At 39.2% G+C, this 20,023-nt stretch overlaps 1 protein-coding gene across 2 annotated transcripts in view; it reads right to left on the reverse strand.

Moving 5' to 3' along the window:
- Positions 1-216: 216 nt before the first annotated feature.
- Positions 217-20,023, reverse strand: part of LOC115234090 (gamma-aminobutyric acid type B receptor subunit 2) — a 35,398-nt gene continuing 15,591 nt past the window's right edge. The window contains exons 3-18 of one of the 2 annotated variants that reach the window (XM_029804835.1): positions 16,691-16,828; positions 16,393-16,560; positions 15,469-15,822; positions 14,730-14,963; positions 12,413-12,473; positions 11,481-11,712; positions 11,083-11,323; positions 10,886-11,008; positions 10,641-10,751; positions 10,304-10,528; positions 9,532-9,714; positions 8,154-8,253; positions 7,608-7,719; positions 6,529-7,148; positions 4,946-5,212; positions 217-4,065 (exon numbers count right to left, since the gene is read on the reverse strand). In XM_029804835.1, coding sequence (XP_029660695.1) covers positions 3,872-4,065; positions 4,946-5,212; positions 6,529-7,148; positions 7,608-7,719; positions 8,154-8,253; positions 9,532-9,714; positions 10,304-10,528; positions 10,641-10,751; positions 10,886-11,008; positions 11,083-11,323; positions 11,481-11,712; positions 12,413-12,473; positions 14,730-14,963; positions 15,469-15,822; positions 16,393-16,560; positions 16,691-16,828 — 3,363 coding nt within the window. In that variant the 3' untranslated portion in view covers positions 217-3,871. The remainder of the gene's footprint in view (positions 4,066-4,945; positions 5,213-6,528; positions 7,149-7,607; positions 7,720-8,153; positions 8,254-9,531; positions 9,715-10,303; positions 10,529-10,640; positions 10,752-10,885; positions 11,009-11,082; positions 11,324-11,480; positions 11,713-12,412; positions 12,474-14,729; positions 14,964-15,468; positions 15,823-16,392; positions 16,561-16,690; positions 16,829-20,023) is intronic. The other variant, XM_029804836.1, reaches the window with a different exon arrangement.

The raw sequence follows: 20,023 nt of genomic DNA on the forward strand, positions 1-20,023 counted from the left end.
GTCATTTTGAAATTATTGAAGACAATTTACAAGAATTTTAATAAACCTGGAGACTCTTAAAATTAATTTAATTAATTTTGAAATAAATTTAATTAATTTTGAATTTATTGAATTTAATTGATTTTTAAACTTTTGGAGTCAAGGAACGAATAAAAATTTAATAAAACTAATAATTGGGATAATCTCGACTGAATAATGACATATAAAACTCGAAATACTTATTGAATGACAGCCACTTTATTGAGAGTAGACAGCGGTGAACATTAAGATCGCCTTGCGCAGCAATTACCTCGATAGACTTTAGATAGTAAGATATCACACGTGCCTCCGTAAGTGGTAAGAATCGTATTCTTATCCGGTATGCTATCGATCTGTCACATTACGACAAACCTGATCGTCTCGTAAGTGCACTCGTAAACTACTTTATACTTTTACTGCAAAAAATAAGCAAGCTAAAAGGACGGGACTGCATACTGCATGCTGCTTAATTTTATTCTCCCAAAATGAATTTCCTCTCCAATCCTTTTAAATTTACTTATTTTTTGCAGAGTTTTTTCAAAATGGAGGTATGATGTGGGATACTTTGAACGCATGATAATTGACGATACATGCATTGTCTCTTGCGAAAATATATGTACAGGTAGAGATGTAGTATAATAAGAAATATAAAAGTGTCGATAACAATGTTAACAAATCCCTCCCCCAAAGTCCGTTACCTCGCTAATAATGCTTGCTGATAATGAAACCGTTCGAGTTATCCTCGCAAGAAATCCTTGAATTAAAAGAAATCGGCGGGGATAGATTTCCCGTGAAATTAGATCGTCAATTTATGTAATTGGTTTCATCTCTCGTTAGAAATTCAACTGCTCGAGTCACACTTATTTGTTCAAAAGAATCGGAAAAAAACTTTCAGGTCTATACGAAAAAGAGAGAAGTAGAGAGCAGTTCAAAACTTTTTAGCATTAGTATTTCTAGTTTTGAAGATCAGCAATTGGAATTTATTTACAGAACAAATCCCAGTCGATCACTTTTAATTCGTCCATTTTTCACAAAGATCTATCCGTATGTCACAGCGATGTATGTATTTCGAAAAAAAGGAGAGCGTTCTCCTTCCACTCTCTGTCACACTCACTTAATCGCCTTCGGTTCTCTGCACGCATGCGTATGTAGTCGCATATATGTGTATTGCTGTCGGATTAGCTTCTTTTTTTCCTCGCAATAATTTATAAAAAATTTTTCGCTTGGTTTGCCTACTGGCAACCCCACTGGCAACCCCACTGGCAACATCACTGACTTACGTAATATTACAGGATAAGTCATGCTCTGTCTAATAGTAGGAATACGAGTACAAACGCTTCGTCGAATGTTTCATCATATGCGTACAGGCCGAAAATATATCGGAAATGATTTGTCCTTAACATCTTGAATTTTTTTGCACCAAAAATACCGTACTAAAAATTCAGAAACGACGCGATATCGTTATCAAGAGAGAGAGAGAGAGAGAGAGAGAGAGAGAGAGAGAAAAAGTCGCGATATTGCCCGATTTTTTTACCCGATAAACTTTAAATCTCGTTGTATTTCTAAATTTTCATCGCGGATTTTTCACGATATCTTCATACCGTAAAACAGGGCAGCGTTACATGAGACAGCGACTAACTGCGTATCATGCTGAAAAAGATTTTATCTTTTTTTTTCTTCTTAAACTTTCCTAATTTCTTTGACTTTAATCGTGAGTATATGTCACGGGCCGCTCCGTCTGAAATTCTACGATTCAAGAAAAACTCAAGAATTTCTTACAGAAATACTTAAGACTCTATCTTTAATGAGTTCACTCGCAAGTTAAAATAACTAGAAAAACTAGATCTCACTCGTATAAAAAGGAGCATGATATCCGTTTTACCACTCAAATGGACATTTTATTCCCGCGATCTGACCCTGTTTTAGAGCAAAAGAGGCTTTCGACTCTCGGTTTTCCGCAAGAATCTTCGGTATCGTCAGATGCAGGATACCGCGAGTGCTTGTTTATAATTATTATTTTTTTCGTAGAAAACGAAAGGATGTGGGGCAATTGACAATGCATGCATTGATTCGATTCGATAATTATCAGTTTTAGAGATGTACCCGAAGGTATTTATATTAATATGCTCCGCCACCACACTCTCTTCGAGGTATGTATTTTTTGAACACAGCACCCTAGCGGAGAACGAAATATGCCTGGTGAAACCGTTACGTAATTATCTCCTAGGATTGGCTAGACGCGCCAAGTTAAGTGTGTGTATGTGTATACACGTGTATAGGAAATATTCAATGAATATATATTACTTTGTAACATATATTTACAAACACATAGTTATTCATTTTAGAAATGTACGCGAGGGGAAACTTACTTTAGTATTTGTAAAGTGTCGCGCTTCTCCGCCGTCTCGGCCTGAGATTCTGGCGAAATTTTTCGTGAAAACGGAGCGTCCGAAGGAGAGAACGCATCTAATTAACATGTTCTCGATATCTTTGCCTTAACAATCCTTATATATAGATATATGTATGTTTTCTCTATCGGAAAAAAAACATTTGTTAGCCGACGGTGACATTTTAAACGCGATCTCCCTTCATTTTCAGGGGAGCGTTCTCGTTCCCGCCTCGTCGCGATCGATGAACGAGATATCCTGATGGGACGAAAATCGTTGTAACAGTCGAATCTCTTTTCCTATCCCCGCGACTAACGAATATCTTTTTTTTTTATTTTACAATTCGTTTTGTAAATATCTCGAAGGTATATTATTATTAATCGATATCGCATCAACTAGAACTAGTTTAATGTTTTAAAGTCGCGTCACAAAAATATTCTTCGGTCGTACTAAGAAATATTTAAACAATATTTGTTCGCTGCTAGAGTTTACTCTCCCCTCCCTTTCCCTCTACCCCAATTTTCTGCCCCAAAAGCAATACGCTATATCGATTACATAGACGACCCCCAATCTCCTATCTTCCATCCCGACTTCACTCCCAAAAATGTGTGTGTTTTACCACGGATACTATATACGAAGTTTTTTTTCTTCTCATTTGTGCTTTCCCGCAGTGTTTGTTACACGTTGCATATGTCACTAATGAGATACAGGACCTATTGACTGACGTTTAAGTAACTAAGTGTGTGTGTTCGATAGATATCGCCCCCAAATCTGTTTACACTTACTCCGTCTACGTCTAAAAAAAAACCCAAGCAACGATGAGTGAGATTGAAATTTCGGTGAGATTTCCAAGTGTGTCACCGTGAGAAGATTTTCACCGATTTTTCGATATTATTTTCATCGCGTTTTGTCCTTTATATATTCTTACGTTTAAATAATCATCGTCGCGCATTAGAAAATATCCCGTGTGTATTATAGAAAAAGTCTTACCTTTAATCGCGCGCGCATCGATCGTCGCGTCGTTTTTCTTGCACTTCTTGATGAGAATTGAACGAGACATTCGAGACAATTATTATTTTACTAGAGCGTTACATTATTCACGGCGTTTCTTTTGTTTATTTTTTTTTAATTTTCATCCGCTTTATCGTAATATTAAATGCTGAGCGAAAACGCGAAAGACGGAACGAATTGATTAATTCACGTGGATAGCCAGCGTCTTTATCCACATCATCATTCTTATAAATGAGTTAACGCAACGGCATAAACATTATTCGATACCGAATATCTTCAACTTAACAATGATTTGTCGTAAAGAATCGTCGCTCTCGCGAGATCAACTAATTCATCTAATCGACTTATTGTTAGACAACCGACCTAACACACCCTACCGATTGTGAGTCCAGTGTGACGTGTGAAACGTGAGCAAGTGTCGTCGCGCGGTGATCAGGTCGCCGGCTGGACACGTGTTAGAGGTACTCGACAATGTCGCACTTGATGGATATATTCGGGCAACTAGCTATATTCGAGCGATAGCCTCGTCTGGCAGTGCTCTTATGCCGCTCGGTGAGGAGCTTTTGAAAAATCGGCAGGATCGTCAGATCCAGCAGCTCGCCGTCCGACACGGCGCTGTACATCTTGGAGACGTTCACCGCGGAATCACCTGCAAGCAACGATATCAAGATTGATCGTGACAATATCCCGTGGCTCTATTGACTCCGATTCTGTTGCATCCGCGTCAAAATCGAATACACATGCACGGCATCGCGTCGTATTCGCGAAAGACAGATAAGTTCGAGTAAACTGCGTCACGTCTAGCATATCTGAGGCACGAATATTTAGGACACAATATATATGTTAAAGGCACTCCTCAAATGTATGTATGTTTCATCTGAGTAATGAAAATCTGAAATATCAGACAATTACACTCTGTTTAACCGTATCAATTTAACCGACCATATTTGAAATATGAATAACTTCAATTATATTGCCATTTAGATCTGATTAGTTTGCTGTTCAACGTGGATTTCGTTATTAAATGCTTGTTTCCGCTTTAGAATAAATGTCTTTAATTTATTCGAATGCGCTTGCGATAATTCGGATACGTGAACTCTTGAGAGCGTAATATTTTTTTTTTACATGAGCATTTAACAATGAAATTAATACCAAAAGACTAATACGCGATGTATATCTACGCGCATATACGTGTATTTTGCTTTTTGATTATCTTTTCCTGCGTTATTGATTTCATGCCTCAAAGATTCTTTCCCTTGTCATAATAAAATCTACGAATCTTTCATGCTTTATTTCGACGCGAATGCAACAGTGTATTTTCATACAGCAACAAAATGTGCGGTATCTCTCATCAAAATGCATATGTTACTAACGGAAAACATTTTTTACTAATATTTTCTAAACGTAATTTATGCAACGCAATATTGTAATTGAAATTGAAGTGTTTCTGCTAGTTTCCAGTGCTGTTGCAGAAAAGAATTGAGAGACGACAGGAATTGGGATATAATAAGTAACGTATAACACGCTACCGTTCACGTCGCCGGTTCCGCCGCGCGAGTTGGCCGCGACGTGCTTGCCGTTGTGCATCGTCGCCACGTTCGGGGTGCTCTGCACGTACTCCAGCCGTGCCTGGTGGCGCAGCTTCGAGCCCGCGTGCCGGCACATACGGCGCGCGACCCGATGCGAGCACTCGACTATGGGGTGGCCACCGCTGATGTGTAGCCGTAGGCACTTTTCCCGCGAGCGCTCTGACATGGAGCGCTGGATGATCGTCGACATCGACTCCTCGTACTTTTCTATTAACAGAACGCTCAATTGTGTCGTCTCACGCCGCCAACGCGCGCGCCAAGTCTCTAACGATAAGAAAGACCCGACCAAATATGCGATTTCGATGAGCGGATGCTGAATGACTTTAATCACTTCAATTTCATTTAAAATGCATTATGCATTTATTTTTGTGCGGCAAACTTCAACTTTTGTGTGGAAAATTAAAAAAAATATTCATTTATATCTTGAAAATTACATATATACAATATTGAAACAACTTTGAAAAAAAGAAAACGTGAATCGGTATCTACATCTCTATAACATACGCGAAGATCAAGCTTATTGGTGATATGTCCACCATTGTAAAAATATAATTGTCTCTTATTTTTCTAGATAAATAAAAAAAGCAATTTTATTATTTAAAAATTCAATAATCTTATATAACAATTAATAATTTATTGCAACTTTCTATATTTTTATCGTGTCTTTATAATTTAGTATTTGGTATGTTGGGTATGTCGATTTTGGGAAATGTCAATTTTTTAAATTTCGATGTCTGTTTTTAGGAAAGACAATTACACAAAAATAATTACACAAAAATAATTACACAAAAAAAGTATTTAAATATTAACAAAACGGTATGATACGGGAAGTAGTCTCTAGTAAATATATGTATGAGGACTGACAATTAAGTTCGTAGAAAATATTTATTACACTTACAGAACACACTTACTCGTTATTTAATACACGGTCCTCTTTAAAATAGTCCCTTCCTAAAGCAATGCACTTGGTCCAATGTTTTTTCTATTGCAGGAAGCAGTTTTCAAAATCATTCTCCGTGAGGCTGTTTAAAGTACGCGTCATCCATTCCACCTCCGCTCGTAATCCCCAATGACGATCTTTCATGACTTTCTTGATTTTGGGAAATAGAAAAGAGTCAGCGGGGCCCGATCTGATCTCTTTCGATTTTTCTAAACAGCCTCACGGAGAATGATTTTGAAGCTGCTTCCTGCAATAGGAAAAACATTGGACCAAGTGCATTGCTTTAGGAAGGGATTATTTTAAAAGGGACCGTGTATTAGATAACGAATAAGTGTGTTCTGTAATTGTAATAAATATTTTCTACGAACTTAATTGTCAGTCCTCGTATATGAACATAAATTTTCATTTAAAGTCCCCAGCTAGAAATTGGAGTTTTAGAAACGGTATGGTATATGTCGGTTTTGAGATATCTCTTTTCTCTAATATAAAAAAAAATTTCAATTATCTGTCATATGTATATATCACCTTGTCGATTGTGTGAAAATTCATGAAATTCGTCGAATTGGAGAACGTCGATTCTTACCGGCATGCCGATGATTTGGCACATATTGCGTCAACGGGAACGGCATGATGACTTGCTCGATGTAGCTCTGCTCGTGAAGCTCGCCAAAGGACACGTTCTTGGTCGGCGGCGGCGTCGACAGCTTCGCCCTGCGTTCGTCCTTGCTCCGTCTTCTCACGCGACACACATGCCTCGCAATCTCAGTCTCCTCGAGAATCACGGAGTCGCTCTCCTCGACGACCGGCGGCACGAAACGCGTCGTCGTCGCGGCTTCGTTCGGCAACGGTTCTTGGCTTTTGTTGCGTATCAGCAACATCGGCTCACTCGTCTTGCCCGTCTCGTCGGAGGCGCTCTTGCGTCGCGATGCATCCGCGCCGCACGTGTGTCTGGAATGTGTCGTTGTTGGCGTCACCGCCGTCGCCGTCGCCGTCGCCATCGCCGTCGCCATCGCTGTCGTCGTTGTCGTCATCGTCGTCGTTGTCATCGCTATTGTCATCGTCGTTGATGGCAGGGGCAACGGCGGGAACGCGTCCGTCGTTGTCTCGACGCCCGGAGAAGAGCTCTCCTCGATCTGGGCCGTCATAGCCACTCGTTCGTTATCGATGGTGATTGACGTGGCTTTCGTGACGGACGACCTTTTCCTAGAACGAGCACCGCGCAACTACCTTGAGGATGGACGGCGGACCGGGTGAATCCGAGGACTTCCGGAACGAGGTCAGTAGGGTAAACGGAATTATCATTGTATTATCTCTCAACATTTAATTTTAATTTCTTAATTTTCTTCATCTAAAAGTGCACGAATTCATCGAGACGGTAAAAGTTAAACGATTGTTAGAGTTAAACGTAATTTAGAGATTTGCTATTTGGTCAAAAAGTGTTAAACCAAACATACACGTATGTCTCTGAAAAATGTAATTTTGTTAATTTAATTTATATAGTTTATAGTTTTAATTGTTCGGTAATAATACTATAATGCATTTTTAATTATCAATTAATTATTGCTGTCAAGTTTCCTCTATATGCGATGAGATTGATTTCCGAAATCCAAAAAAGAGGTTGAAATCTAAAGGTGGGATTTAATATTAAACATGGTTACGTACTTTGTTACTTGATCCACGTTGACGTAATCGCCCTCCGGCTGCGAAACAGTTGATGAGTTCAAGCTGCATATGGACATTGAAACATCAGTCGTTTCTGTGGTTATTGATGGTCCTGTCGAATAAAATAAAATTATTGATATAGTAATTTAATTATTTTACTTGCATTGGCCGATTCAAAGAGAAGAATGCGCACGTCTTTTTCTCGCGCGCGTATGCGCATTTTTCCATTAAATCTGATTTTAAATCAAATTATAAGTTAATAGTATATAAAACAATGAGTTTTAAAAAAAACTTTTTTTCTAGATAGAAAAAATATATCGCAACGATAGCCTATAACTATTTAAATCGATAAAGTTATCTCGACAAAAAAACTATGCGTTTAATATTATATATATGGATGTATATACTTTTTTTTTTTTTCATTTGACACAGATACAACAAAAAAGATATTTTGCACCAACTTAATAGAGATGATATATTCTTGATTTATAAATAAATAGAGATATTGAATACACTTTAAGGAAAAGTGTTGGACGGAATATTTACCTTCCCTTTTAACGGCCTCTTCTGGCTTTGGAACAGGCAACGTGTCGACCGTTTCTTGCGTTTCATTTGCAGTTTCTTCGCCCATTCGCCTTAGAAATCCCTAAAGTAATATGCGAGATAATGAGGTAAGTATTATATTTCTCTCCGCGCGCCGAAGCGTGCACGTTTGATGTAACGCAACGTATTAAGATGGATTAAATATTACGTAAACGTAAACGACCATACTGGGAGTACATTCGTTGAAATAATTGTAGATTGTTATCCTCAGAGGGCAGGCTCTATGCGAGACAACACAATGGTGTCATGATTATTTATAATCGAATTAAGGAAGGATATGTCGCTCGCTTTTCTGTTAATCAAGAACCATCATCGATCCTCTCTCAATCGGATGTATGGACGGACGATTATTTTATTAAACAGCATATCTTCTGCCAAGGAATTTTAGCGCAATTGGTCATAAAATAACCCACACAATTTTTATGTAAAATATTTGCATTTTTATTTTGTTCAAGACTTGACCTTTTGCGCGCTACAACTTACTGTCATTCTGACTGGCTTTAAAATTTGAATTCTATTCTGCTACATGACAATCCACTTGGTAATAATAAAATCTGGCTTAATTAAAAAATATAGATACATAAATTAATTACTGATCAATAAATTATCTTTATTTAATTCCATTAAATATTTGTCATTCTTAATATTGATTCATCTTCGTTTAATTATTAATTCTGTTTTATGTGTTATTTGTATCATGTATATAATATCCAATTGTAGTATCAATATCAATATCTCTCAACTATGTGTTCCGATATTACATTTTACTTAAATATGTCAAACACACAATTTTGTATATTTCACAAGGTATACTTTCTCTTTTATAAGTTTCCAAACATACATATACTCAAGATGTAATGCGAGAGAAAAACAATTGACGACGACAAAAGTAATTGACCTTGATTTTTTCCGCAATAAAAAAATTATACTTTATTATTTTTTCTTGACAAATAGAAATATATAAGTGACATATATTTGATATTAATAAGACATGTACTGTGTACTTCAAACATTATGAACGTGTGTGTATATGCGTGAATGGCACGCGGAGTGAACTGTCAACGTCGTCGAAAAATCTGCAAGGCGCAAAAAAAATTATATATCTCGAGGAAATTTAATTTTATAAGGTTGGATATATGTATTGAAAAAATATCTCTCGATTCCCCGGACCTTTTTATCGCAGAGTTTGAGGAAACAAAGGTGGTTTTGTATGATAGACCCGTGTAACGTAGCTCGATTCGCGTTAAAATTTTGCAACTTCACGGTGGAGTAATATTTACTGTAAAACGGTTTGAAAGTTTGATGGACGGAAAGAGCTTACCTGAAGCTCGGAATCCTTTTGCAATAGTTGCTTCCGGAATTTTTTATTCGCCAGCTTCGCCTCCTTCAAACGCTCATCGATCTCGCTGACTGTCGAGTCCCTTCGTATTTTCAACATCGGCCTCAGAGTCGCCCTGGTCCGCTTATTTATCGCCCCTTGCGGATTTCTGCGTAACTCTATTACCTGGAAATCCCAAGAGACTTACTCGTACTCGACTTCACCGCTCTCATTCCGAAGATGGATAAGATGGATAGACGCTTTTATTATCGTTCTATAGTTTCCTCCTCAAGAACATACAGATATATATTTGCAGCGGAATAACGTGAATAAATAAGAAGGTAAAAGAATATGTGAAACGCTAACTGAAATCATTGTTACAAACGAGTGTTATAAAAAAAGATGTGAGTATAAATGTAAAAGTACAAATATAATATTTCAGTGAACAGATTTACATTGCACGGATAATGGAAAAGTTTTTCTTTAGTTTAGATATAAACACATATTGATTTTGGAACAAATTATAAAAGAGAACTTTACAAAAAGTTTGCGCAGTAAATATAAAATATTGTTGAAAAATAGTACTGGTCGACTCTTGAATAAAACGGTATAAGATTAAAATTTATTCAACAAGTATAATACACACAATATTAATTTGATGGAGCTGGGGTGAAAAAGTGCCAAATTGTTTAAATAATCTTTTCAATTATCTGAAGTCAAGCAGGTTTTTTTTCTTTATAGCATGCAAAGACACAAGAGAGAAATAGGAACGTACCTTAGGAATAAAAACCAGACAAAGAGTGGCTGTACTACAAAATATAATGAACACCGCCAACATTATGAACATAGCGTCCTGTTTGTCAGTCAGCACGAAGCTTATAGCCGCGCCAGTGACGCACATTATAACAACGTTGTACACGCTCATTCCCACGTATTTACTGTCATTTAATGCCGGTATACTAACGTGCCGCGTTTCCCATGCCAGAAAGGCACCGAATATCTAAAAGCCCGGGTAGGATCGAATGAGTGTCTGTTGGATGGCGTTTTATCCATCCGCGAGGCGGATAGGTATTCACGTATATTGTATATGTATGCATAGCTCAACAACTTACCATTAAAAGGCCTTTGTATGCATATATGCAAAACAGATAAATATTCATTTGATTGCTCTGACAATACTCGTTCTCCGGGATGATTATTATATCCTCGCTGGAAGGATGATGCTGCAATCGAGAGACGATCTCGCAAGTTATCGAGACAAGTTTATCGGGTAAACGAGAATGCCGAAATTTATATTTATTCTTCTATAGGCATTCTTTTTTGTTTCTCACGCGCGGCCATTTTCTATCTTACTCACGTAAGGCTGCATCTGCTTGATCGCCCGATAGAACGGATCGGCTATCTGCCACGTCGTCATGATTGTGAGATCGACAGCCAACAGTATCCCGACTATCATAAACAGCTGGTAATCTTTTATCACCTGGATGAGATACGGGCAAACTCGTTACACGCGAATATTTGCAACATTTCTCGATATGCGGAACGCATGGTTACCTTCTTATTGAGCTTCACGTCAGTGAATATGGAATGTACACGCCACGTTTTCGAGAACATGGAGCCGAAGGCCAACGAGAAACCGGCCATCAGCAGCCACGCTCTGGCCGTACAAATGTATGGGAACGCCGCTACGCTCGATAATTGCGAGTCTAGTCCGAGGAAGATAACGCTACTGTAGGTCAGCATACAACCGACGATGATGAGATTGTTGAGGTGGGGCGATGACATTTTGATGTATCTGCAATATTGAGTTTCGTGCGTGAATGCGTGTTCGCTCTTGGCAAAGTAATCGGAGGTGTTCCACAAATGGAAGATCCGTGTTATATTGTACACGTATGTATACGTGCGAGCGCGCTGTGCGTAATTGTTACATATTACGCCATATTGGCCGTCACCTTTGATTTCGGTATCTGATATTGATGGCGAGAAATATGGATGCCAAGACGATACCGACACTAGCGGCCGAGGCTAGCACCGCGTATAGCGTGATGTCCACGGTGGAGTGCTCGATGATGCGAACGGTCCGATCTTTCGGTGGCGATCTCCCGTTCCACAGCGGCGCCCCTCTAGTCAGATCCAGAACGCCGGTTATGCTATCGTACTCGCCTACATTTACCTCCTGACCGTCTAAAAAGGGTGAGTTGACCAAGTGAGAATCGCGTGAAAATACGCCGTGTGAAGATAACGTGCGTTTCTTCATCTCTAACAATAAGTTAAAATACCTATTTCAATCAAACATGACATATTCGTGACATATGCTTTTTCTTGTCGAGTCGACCGATTGATTTCAATTTTTCCGCCCCGCGATGTTTCCGGTAACTTAATCGCGAGATGCTGATTATGAAGGAAATGTATTGGCGTTATAAAACTGTTGCTTACACAGATGATGAAAACAAATCGCATTAGGCAAGTATCGTATTTTATTTTCAACATTCATATACATATATCTTTGTTATATTTTGAATTTTTCAGATATTTCTTTGATATGAAATTTATCACAAATTTTCGTCACAGTTTAAACGCAAATTTGTAAAAACTAAATATATATGCATTGATCTGTAAATTACATCATTGATTTGAAGCAGTTTAATCCGATTAATAATTTTTAACAAAAACCCAACTAAAACTCTTACACATTTCGCTTAAAATAATTTATGATAATAATAAATTCTTACAAATAAAAGTTTCCAGATACATATATTTCTCTCTCTTTTGAATCCTCATAATAATTATCTAGTTATGCCTAATGTTTTGGAAAGCTTGAGAGAAGTAGGTACTTTGTAACTTTTAAAATTCCTACGCTACTATCTAGGAGTAACTTACTTACTTTGAAATTGTTTTAGAAGAATGTACGCTTTCCTTTCGTTATCGTAGAAGCGAACCGGTCCCTGCAAATTTTATATTTCTCACATCCATTTTGCGTTATTATATGTATATTGTATATACACATACACATACATATATACATACAAGGTAGTGTTCTCTACCACAGACGATCGGGCGGGCGAATCGGATTTTAAAACAAGAGCCCGTTCTTCACCGATATGCTATCGACTCATGCCAATTTGCCCCGCTAACTCGCCCGGTGGTTTGTCATGTTTTTGATTTCGTTTTAATTCCAATTCGGTTCAACCGCCAGAATCGGTCTCGTTCTTTCTCCCGTTCCCGTTATTGCTGCCTGTTATTGTATATACGTACGTACGTACGTACGTATGTATCCCTTTTTCGCTAAAACGTGCTCGACCGCGGCGAAGTATGTACTGCGTCGTATATAAAAAAAGAAGCGAGAAAGAAAGACTCATTAAATTCACAGCGGTACGGTCGCGGCGCGCGTAGAAAGATGATGCGCGCTACTCGAGAGACCCTCGGTCTCGCGAAAAGACGGTCAAGTGCAGCACGCGAATGCCACGGTGTTGATTATGGCTTGGAGAACGCAAGTCGCCGGTGCCGTGTCTTTTCCTTTCGCGTCTCTCTCGTAAAGACAACGGGCGTAAAGTGCCAGCAGCTGTCGTCCTCGAGACCGACCCGCGATCGCAAGGAAGACAAGGGTTGTCGCTCATCTAATGAGAGAGCGTAAAGACCCGCTCCTCCAATCTTTGCTTTTCTTTATAAACGTCTTCATTCTCTCCCCTCCGTTCCTTTAAACGAGTTTTTCTCCCGAGGGCGATTGTGCGGCAACATTTAAAGTTTTCCTCCGTGTATTCGCGCGACACGAATACCAAGAGACAGCAACTTGGAACTTAAGTGACGCGAATCAATCGAGCGCGAAAAGAGAGAGAAATATTTTGCTCCGAGCTATACGGAAGTTGTCGTTAAAAAGGTTGCTAAAGCGAGAGGCGATAATCTCGGTGAAGTTTTCCTTTTCCCGCGACAAGTACAGGACCTTGTATCGCGACTAATATTGTATAAAAAATTTATCGAGAATTTATTGAGACGATTATATCGAATAAAAATGTTACATACACGCAAGTATTACTCTAAACATATGTAATCACATGACTAAAGAAAAGAAAGCAACAAAATAAAATACTTGAAATCAAAAGAAACTTATTTTTCTTCAATATATTTTTAGAACATGTTTCATTACACACGCATGCAGGCACGCACGCAGGCACGCATGCATGCATGCATGCATGCACGCACACACACGCACACGCACGCGCGCGCGCACACACACACACACACAAACCTCAATAGTTTGATATTCAAAAAAATATATCAGAAAGACATTGATTTTTGTGTGAAAATTTATTATTTATCACAACTATTTAGGGGCCAACCGCACAGATTTTGTAAAACTGTGATATTTCGGAAGAAATATTTCTACAATACTTTATTACCCGAAAGTTTCTCGTTTGTTGATTATAAAAAAAAACCCAGAATGTTAATCTACCCTATATTATAAAGATGTAAAGTTTGTTTGTTTGTTCCATTGTTCGGAGTAATCTCAGAAACTACTGAACCGATTTCAAACAATCTTTCACTGGTGGATAGCTTAGATCTTCCTGAGTAACATAGGCTATATATCATCGTGTTGCAACGTCTAGGAGTCGAGCAGTAAAGAAGAACGTGCGTGAAGTCGGAAAAAAATACGTCGTTCATGCTCTATATTCTAATTTATATCTAACGCAAAAACTACACAACCGATTTTGATGAAACCTTCACCAGTACGTTTCTAGACATCTCAGGAGTTTTTAAGGATATGAATTATAATTGACCCATATTTGTCCATTCTCACAAATCCGCAACTACATACCGAGCGCGCGAGGAAAAAACGCCAGCTAGTATAAAACTACATGGATTAAAAAGTTACAGTTTCAAAGTATATAGGTATTATCAATAAATTAAGATCAGAAAAGAATTGCAACTATACAGGCTTGGAAAAATATAATAGTTTAATACCTATATATATATATATATATCTATACGTACATACTAAATTGCTTATAAAAAATAATCTCCACGAGAAATCATTAAAGCTTTTTACGGCTTCTCTGTTACGAAACACCCTGTATAACAGCGTCCGTTTTTAGCGCCAAGAGTTTTATGTCAAATGGCATTACCCGACGGCACCCGTATTCGGGACACACGAGATTCGAGGGGATGACCGTGCGCGAAATTGCAACAAGGCGGGGTCAGCTTACCGTAACACCATCGAAGCTTGTATTCCTGAGGGCATCGAGGAAGAGCTTCTCCCATAATACGTCCCTATACCGAAAGTCGGATATAGTCTGGTTACGATGAAAGTGCCGTATCCTGCGCGCGACATTCTTTACGGCCAGTGCGATCGTCCAGATACCGTCGTACGTGTATCCGTGGAATCTGGAGTACTCGCTGCCCCGCCTCGAGTCGTATTCGACCTGATACTGAACCGGAGTCTGTGGCATCAGAGAGAAAACGCGAATCGAAATATGCATATTATCAAGACGCAACAGGCGTTATGACAAATCTCAAAGAGGCGCGTATATGAAGCGGTGTCTACAATAGGTGTAGTAAGCCTCAAGCTGTAAGGAATTGATCAATCACAGTTGAATGTGAGAAGAATAATCGAATATGATTGGTTAATTTCTTAATTTTCGTCAATTCGCTTGGGTTGTGCTTTCGATACATGTATCATGCTACTTGGTCGCTTGGTTACGCTCCATCTACGGATTCTTCCGCCAATCTCGAGTCGATTTTTCCGTAATCCTTTCAAGATCGCATTCGATCTACTTATGCGGCGGAAGACGTAATATTCCGTCGCTCGAGAGATTGAAAGATATTATAGAAAAAAAAGAGAAAAGAAACGTCTCAACTTTTAAATTCTACAATTTCGAATCTAGATAATCGATTCGCGGAGCAACTTTCGCGCTCACGACAACCGACAATATACGGCTCGCTTACAATTCCGGATGTGGTGTGCTGTTCTTCGCTCGTCAGCGGCAACAGATCCGTCAGGATGACACCGTGGAGCGCCTCGGACAACTCGGCGGGATCGCATCCGCCGTCCGGACGCAGCCACCACTCCCTGGTGTAAGTCCCAATAATGACCCATTGATACTTCCTTCCGTAGAGACCGAATCTGTAGGCCTCGCAGAATATTCGCCTGGCCCACGCCTCGTTGAAGTTACCCAGCACGATCCTCACGTCCTTCTCCTTGAGCTTCTCGAGCGCCGTCCTCACCTCCGTAGCGAAGCTCAGCGTCTCCACGAGCTCCATCTTGCTCTCGTCCAGATCGGCCACCAGCCGATTATGCACCTGCGAAACGACGCGTGAGAAAAAAAAAACGCGGGCGTTACCGTGTTTTGTCGTTGACAGAAATTGAAAATTATCACACTTATCACGCGTGCTGTAATGCGAGCGCGTTCGTTTCGCGCGTTTAGCTCGTTGGAACGAGCCGCTACAGCGACGACGAATCTCCATTTATAATGTAAATGAAACAGTCGCTTGCATATACATCAGCCGCGAGCGAGCCGTACGGAGAGCGTTAATTAATCCTTTCGTTTTCCCGAATCGCTCCCGATTGTTGAGAACCGCTGTTCTTTCTTTTTTCTTCAGCGCTTTTAATTATTAATTATATTTAATGCGTACAAAGTTTTATCGAGGAGAGTTTTGAAATTTTTTGTAAAAATTTTCCATTTATCATAAGACACATCGAACCCTTTCTCTCTCGTAGAGAGCCAGGGCGAATTACCAACTTTATTTAATTACGTTTGCAATTTTAAAGAGAAGGAAATTTTTCTCAATTTTCCCTCTTTCTTTTTTAATTCGGCCATGTATTGCCAGACTCTTTTGTATCGTGGAAATGGTTTAGAAGATTGATTTTACCAGTGCATATCTGGGCTCGTTCTGGTAAATCGTGCCGACCCGCGTCCAATTGAAGTGCACCAACAATGCCACTCGCGGTGCGTTCAGGGCGTTTTCGGACGGCACGACCCTGAAGAAATTCGGGAAGCTGTTGGTCGTGAACATAGGATGGGTGTCTGCGTAGCTGAGCTGTAACAATAAGAGGGAAAGTATGTGTGTGTGTGTGTGTGTGTGTGTGTGTGTAAATAAGCGGGAATGAAAACAAAACACTCTCGTATGCGTCATGAATATTTACGACGACATTTTACCATTGCATTACCTGCGTAAGGCGCCAGTGTTTCGAAGCTTTCGCTATCGGGTCCGTGACTTGTGTGCAAGCACCGCCGAAGAGTATCACCTTGTGCGGCCCGTTGTGCATCATGTCGAAGAAGGCTTTCATCCCAACTGCGGCGCTACACTGCAACATACGTCATTTATTGCTTTTCTCAATCTTTTCTCGCGTTAATGCGGATCTTGAAAAAAAAAAATTTTAAACCTTAAAGCACTTTTTCAAAATTTTAAAAAACATCCAAAAAAGCTCTTCTAAAATACTTTCACTAACGGAAAAATTCAAATATCTAAATGTTTAATTTTAGGTAAATGTTCGGATTAACTTACACTTCATGGATCATTATCATTTTTACGTATATTGTAGAGGGGACATTTTTAAGTAATACACACTTTGAATTTTCTGGCGCTCTCTTCTGATTCCAGAGATATGCGATTTTAAAGTATCATAATCTTCGTATTTACTTGTATCATTTTTTTGTTATATCCTACTTGCGTGTTTATATTTTTTATTTACATTTGCTCGTTATTGCGTCACTGTCGGTACGCTTCTGGATTACTGTTTAGTTTTGCTAAGAATTTCTTTTTGTTTACATTTAATTGTCGATATGTTTTAATAAGATATAAACAATTGTATACTGTTTTGTTTTGTAATATTTTTCTTATTCTGCCTGAATACTTTATTAAAGAAAAATATTTATTATTATATATAAAAATAAATAAATCTAAATAAATGCGTGAACAAGGGAGGGGCAAAGTCCCTCCCCCTGCAACCCGACCCTGAAATAATCTAACTTACCTCAACCCATGTCCCGGGGATGAATTATTTCTTAAATTAATAAAAATTCACCCCGTGGACATGGGTTGGGTTAGGTTAGATTTTTTCGTGATGAGAGTACAGGGGAGGGACTCCGCCCCCGCTCATGCGTTTACTTTATAATAAACTTGAACTACATCAAGGTCAAGGTCAAGGTTGGGGCTAAATCCCATTTTCTTAAAATGTTATTTTTACAATACTTCAAAATCGCATATTTGCGGAACCAGTAGAGCGTGCCAAAATATTCAAAGCGTGTATTACTTAGGAATGTACTTTTTACAATATATGTAAAAATAAAAACGATCCGTGAGGTGTAAGTTAATCCGAATATTTACCTAATTTTATTTAACAAAAATCAATAAATATATTTAATAAATTAAATATTGCATGTAATATTTACTATTTAAATATTACGTGTATAAATAACATGTGCACCTTTGCGTGATATATACTTCCTCACTTACGTTTTATGGTGTATTTGCATCGAGACGGAAAATGATCGTTTCTTATATCGACAGCTCTCTTTGATATTTGCAGAATCAACAAGTGTTTGTGTTAGGGTACAGTCGGAAAATAGAGAAAAGCAAAGGACAGAGTTATGCCAAATCGGTAAGGGATGAATATTATTAGGGAAGCACGGCTTCATTATCTCTCAATTATCGAGAGATTAACACGAAAACTCGCCAAGAATAAAATTGATAATATTAATAAACGCGTGCAAATATGCCGATTTTATTTATCTCAAACAGGAATTCCGATTATTGATACAATAATAATGGCTTTCCTTTTCTAAAAATAAAAAAGATATTTTAAATATCTCCGTGGAGGGAAAAAAAAACCTTGTTCTCGAAAATCGAATTTCTGCAGAAATAAATATTTAACATGAGAATATAGAATATTGACGCTCTTTATGCGTGTGATCGAAATAATTATCAGAATGGCGGACAGAAGAGAATGATCTTTTTTTAAGCTGTGAGTTATTTTTGCGATGGACATTCTTTAGTATCGTCATCGCGTATTCCGTTCGAGTCTACATGCTTCTTTGATATCAGCACCATTTTTCGAGTATTCTTTTTCACGTGGAAATTGATTCCAATGTTCCTATCGTTACCTTCTTTTTGCGCACGTCGCAACGTGCGGATGAGCAGATGACCCCGTTTCAAAGATAAGATGTAATAGGTACAAGATGTAGATATAATTATACAGATGAAAATAGGAATTCTGTGGTTGGTCAGAAACAGAACGGCGTCTTTTCCCCGAATACGAGATATTGAATTTATCATGGGTAGAGTCTGAAATATTTCTCTGCAATCTATCGAGATTATTCTTTAAAATAGAGAAAAATTGCAGAATTTTTTTTTCGCTCGAGCAACATTTTTTTAGCCGTTCTCGTCGCTACATTATCCTTGCATTTTATTGTGCGCTGATTGTTATTTTTAATTTATTCAAACACGCAAATTCTTCAAAATTTTTTGAAATTATCTTTACATTTATCGCCACCTAGTCGATTCCGTCAATAGATTGCACGTTTCCTCTGTTTTACATTGATTTCCGATACATTGGTTATCACAGTAGAGATAAAAATCCGTCCTCGGAAAATTACGTTACGAAAGAGAATCACGTAACTCGAGAAAGAACTCTAAGTTTATTAGTCGCTACTTGACGATCGCCGTAGACTTGAAAAGAAGCCGGCGAGAAGAGGGGAAAAAAAGTAAACTCGATCTCCCGTTTCAAATGCAACGAAAATAAGGAGAGACGCATCGCTTTAACGACGTCGAACAATGGGGCTGCCACATCTGTTGCAACGGGGTATTGTAAGCAGGATAATCTGTCACTTTTACGGAGATAAAAGGAAGTATCTCTTTTTGTGCTCGGACTTGCCTTGGGTTAAATCGAGAAAAGTGATATCGATTCACACACAGAGGCGGGCAGGTTCCTAATCATACGATTGCGTGTCGCGAAACACCCATTCGGAAGTGAAGCTCGCCTATTTTCTTCTCGCGTGAGAATGAAATAATTAATTTCAAACAACATCGCCCTCGCCCCCCCCCCCCCCCCCCCCCCCCCCCCCCCCAGGGTGGACCTCGCTTTACAACTACGGTGGGCAAATTGACGGTGTGCAACTGAACGGTGTGCAACTGAACGGTGTGCAACTGAGCGGTGTGCAACTGAGCGGTGTGCAACTGAGCGGTGTGCAACTGAGCGGTGTGCAACTGAGCGGTGTGCAACTGAGCGGTGTGCAACTGAGCGGTGTGCAACTGAGCGGTGTGCAACTGAGCGGTGTGCAACTGAGCGGTGTGCAACTGAGCGGTGTGCAACTGAGCGGTGTGCAACTGAGCGGTGTGCAACTGAGCGGTGTGCAACTGAGCGGTGTGCAACTGAGCGGTGTGCAACTGAGCGGTGTGCAACTGAGCGGTGTGCAACTGACCGTTGTGCAATTGAGCGGTGTGCAACTGAACGGTGTGCAACTGAGCGGCGTGCAACTGAACGGTGTGCATTTTTATGTGT

The sequence above is a fragment of the Formica exsecta genome, unplaced genomic scaffold, assembly GCF_003651465.1.
Source record: "Formica exsecta isolate Colony F162 unplaced genomic scaffold, ASM365146v1 scaffold194, whole genome shotgun sequence".
Taxonomy (NCBI): Eukaryota; Metazoa; Arthropoda; class Insecta; order Hymenoptera; family Formicidae; genus Formica; species Formica exsecta.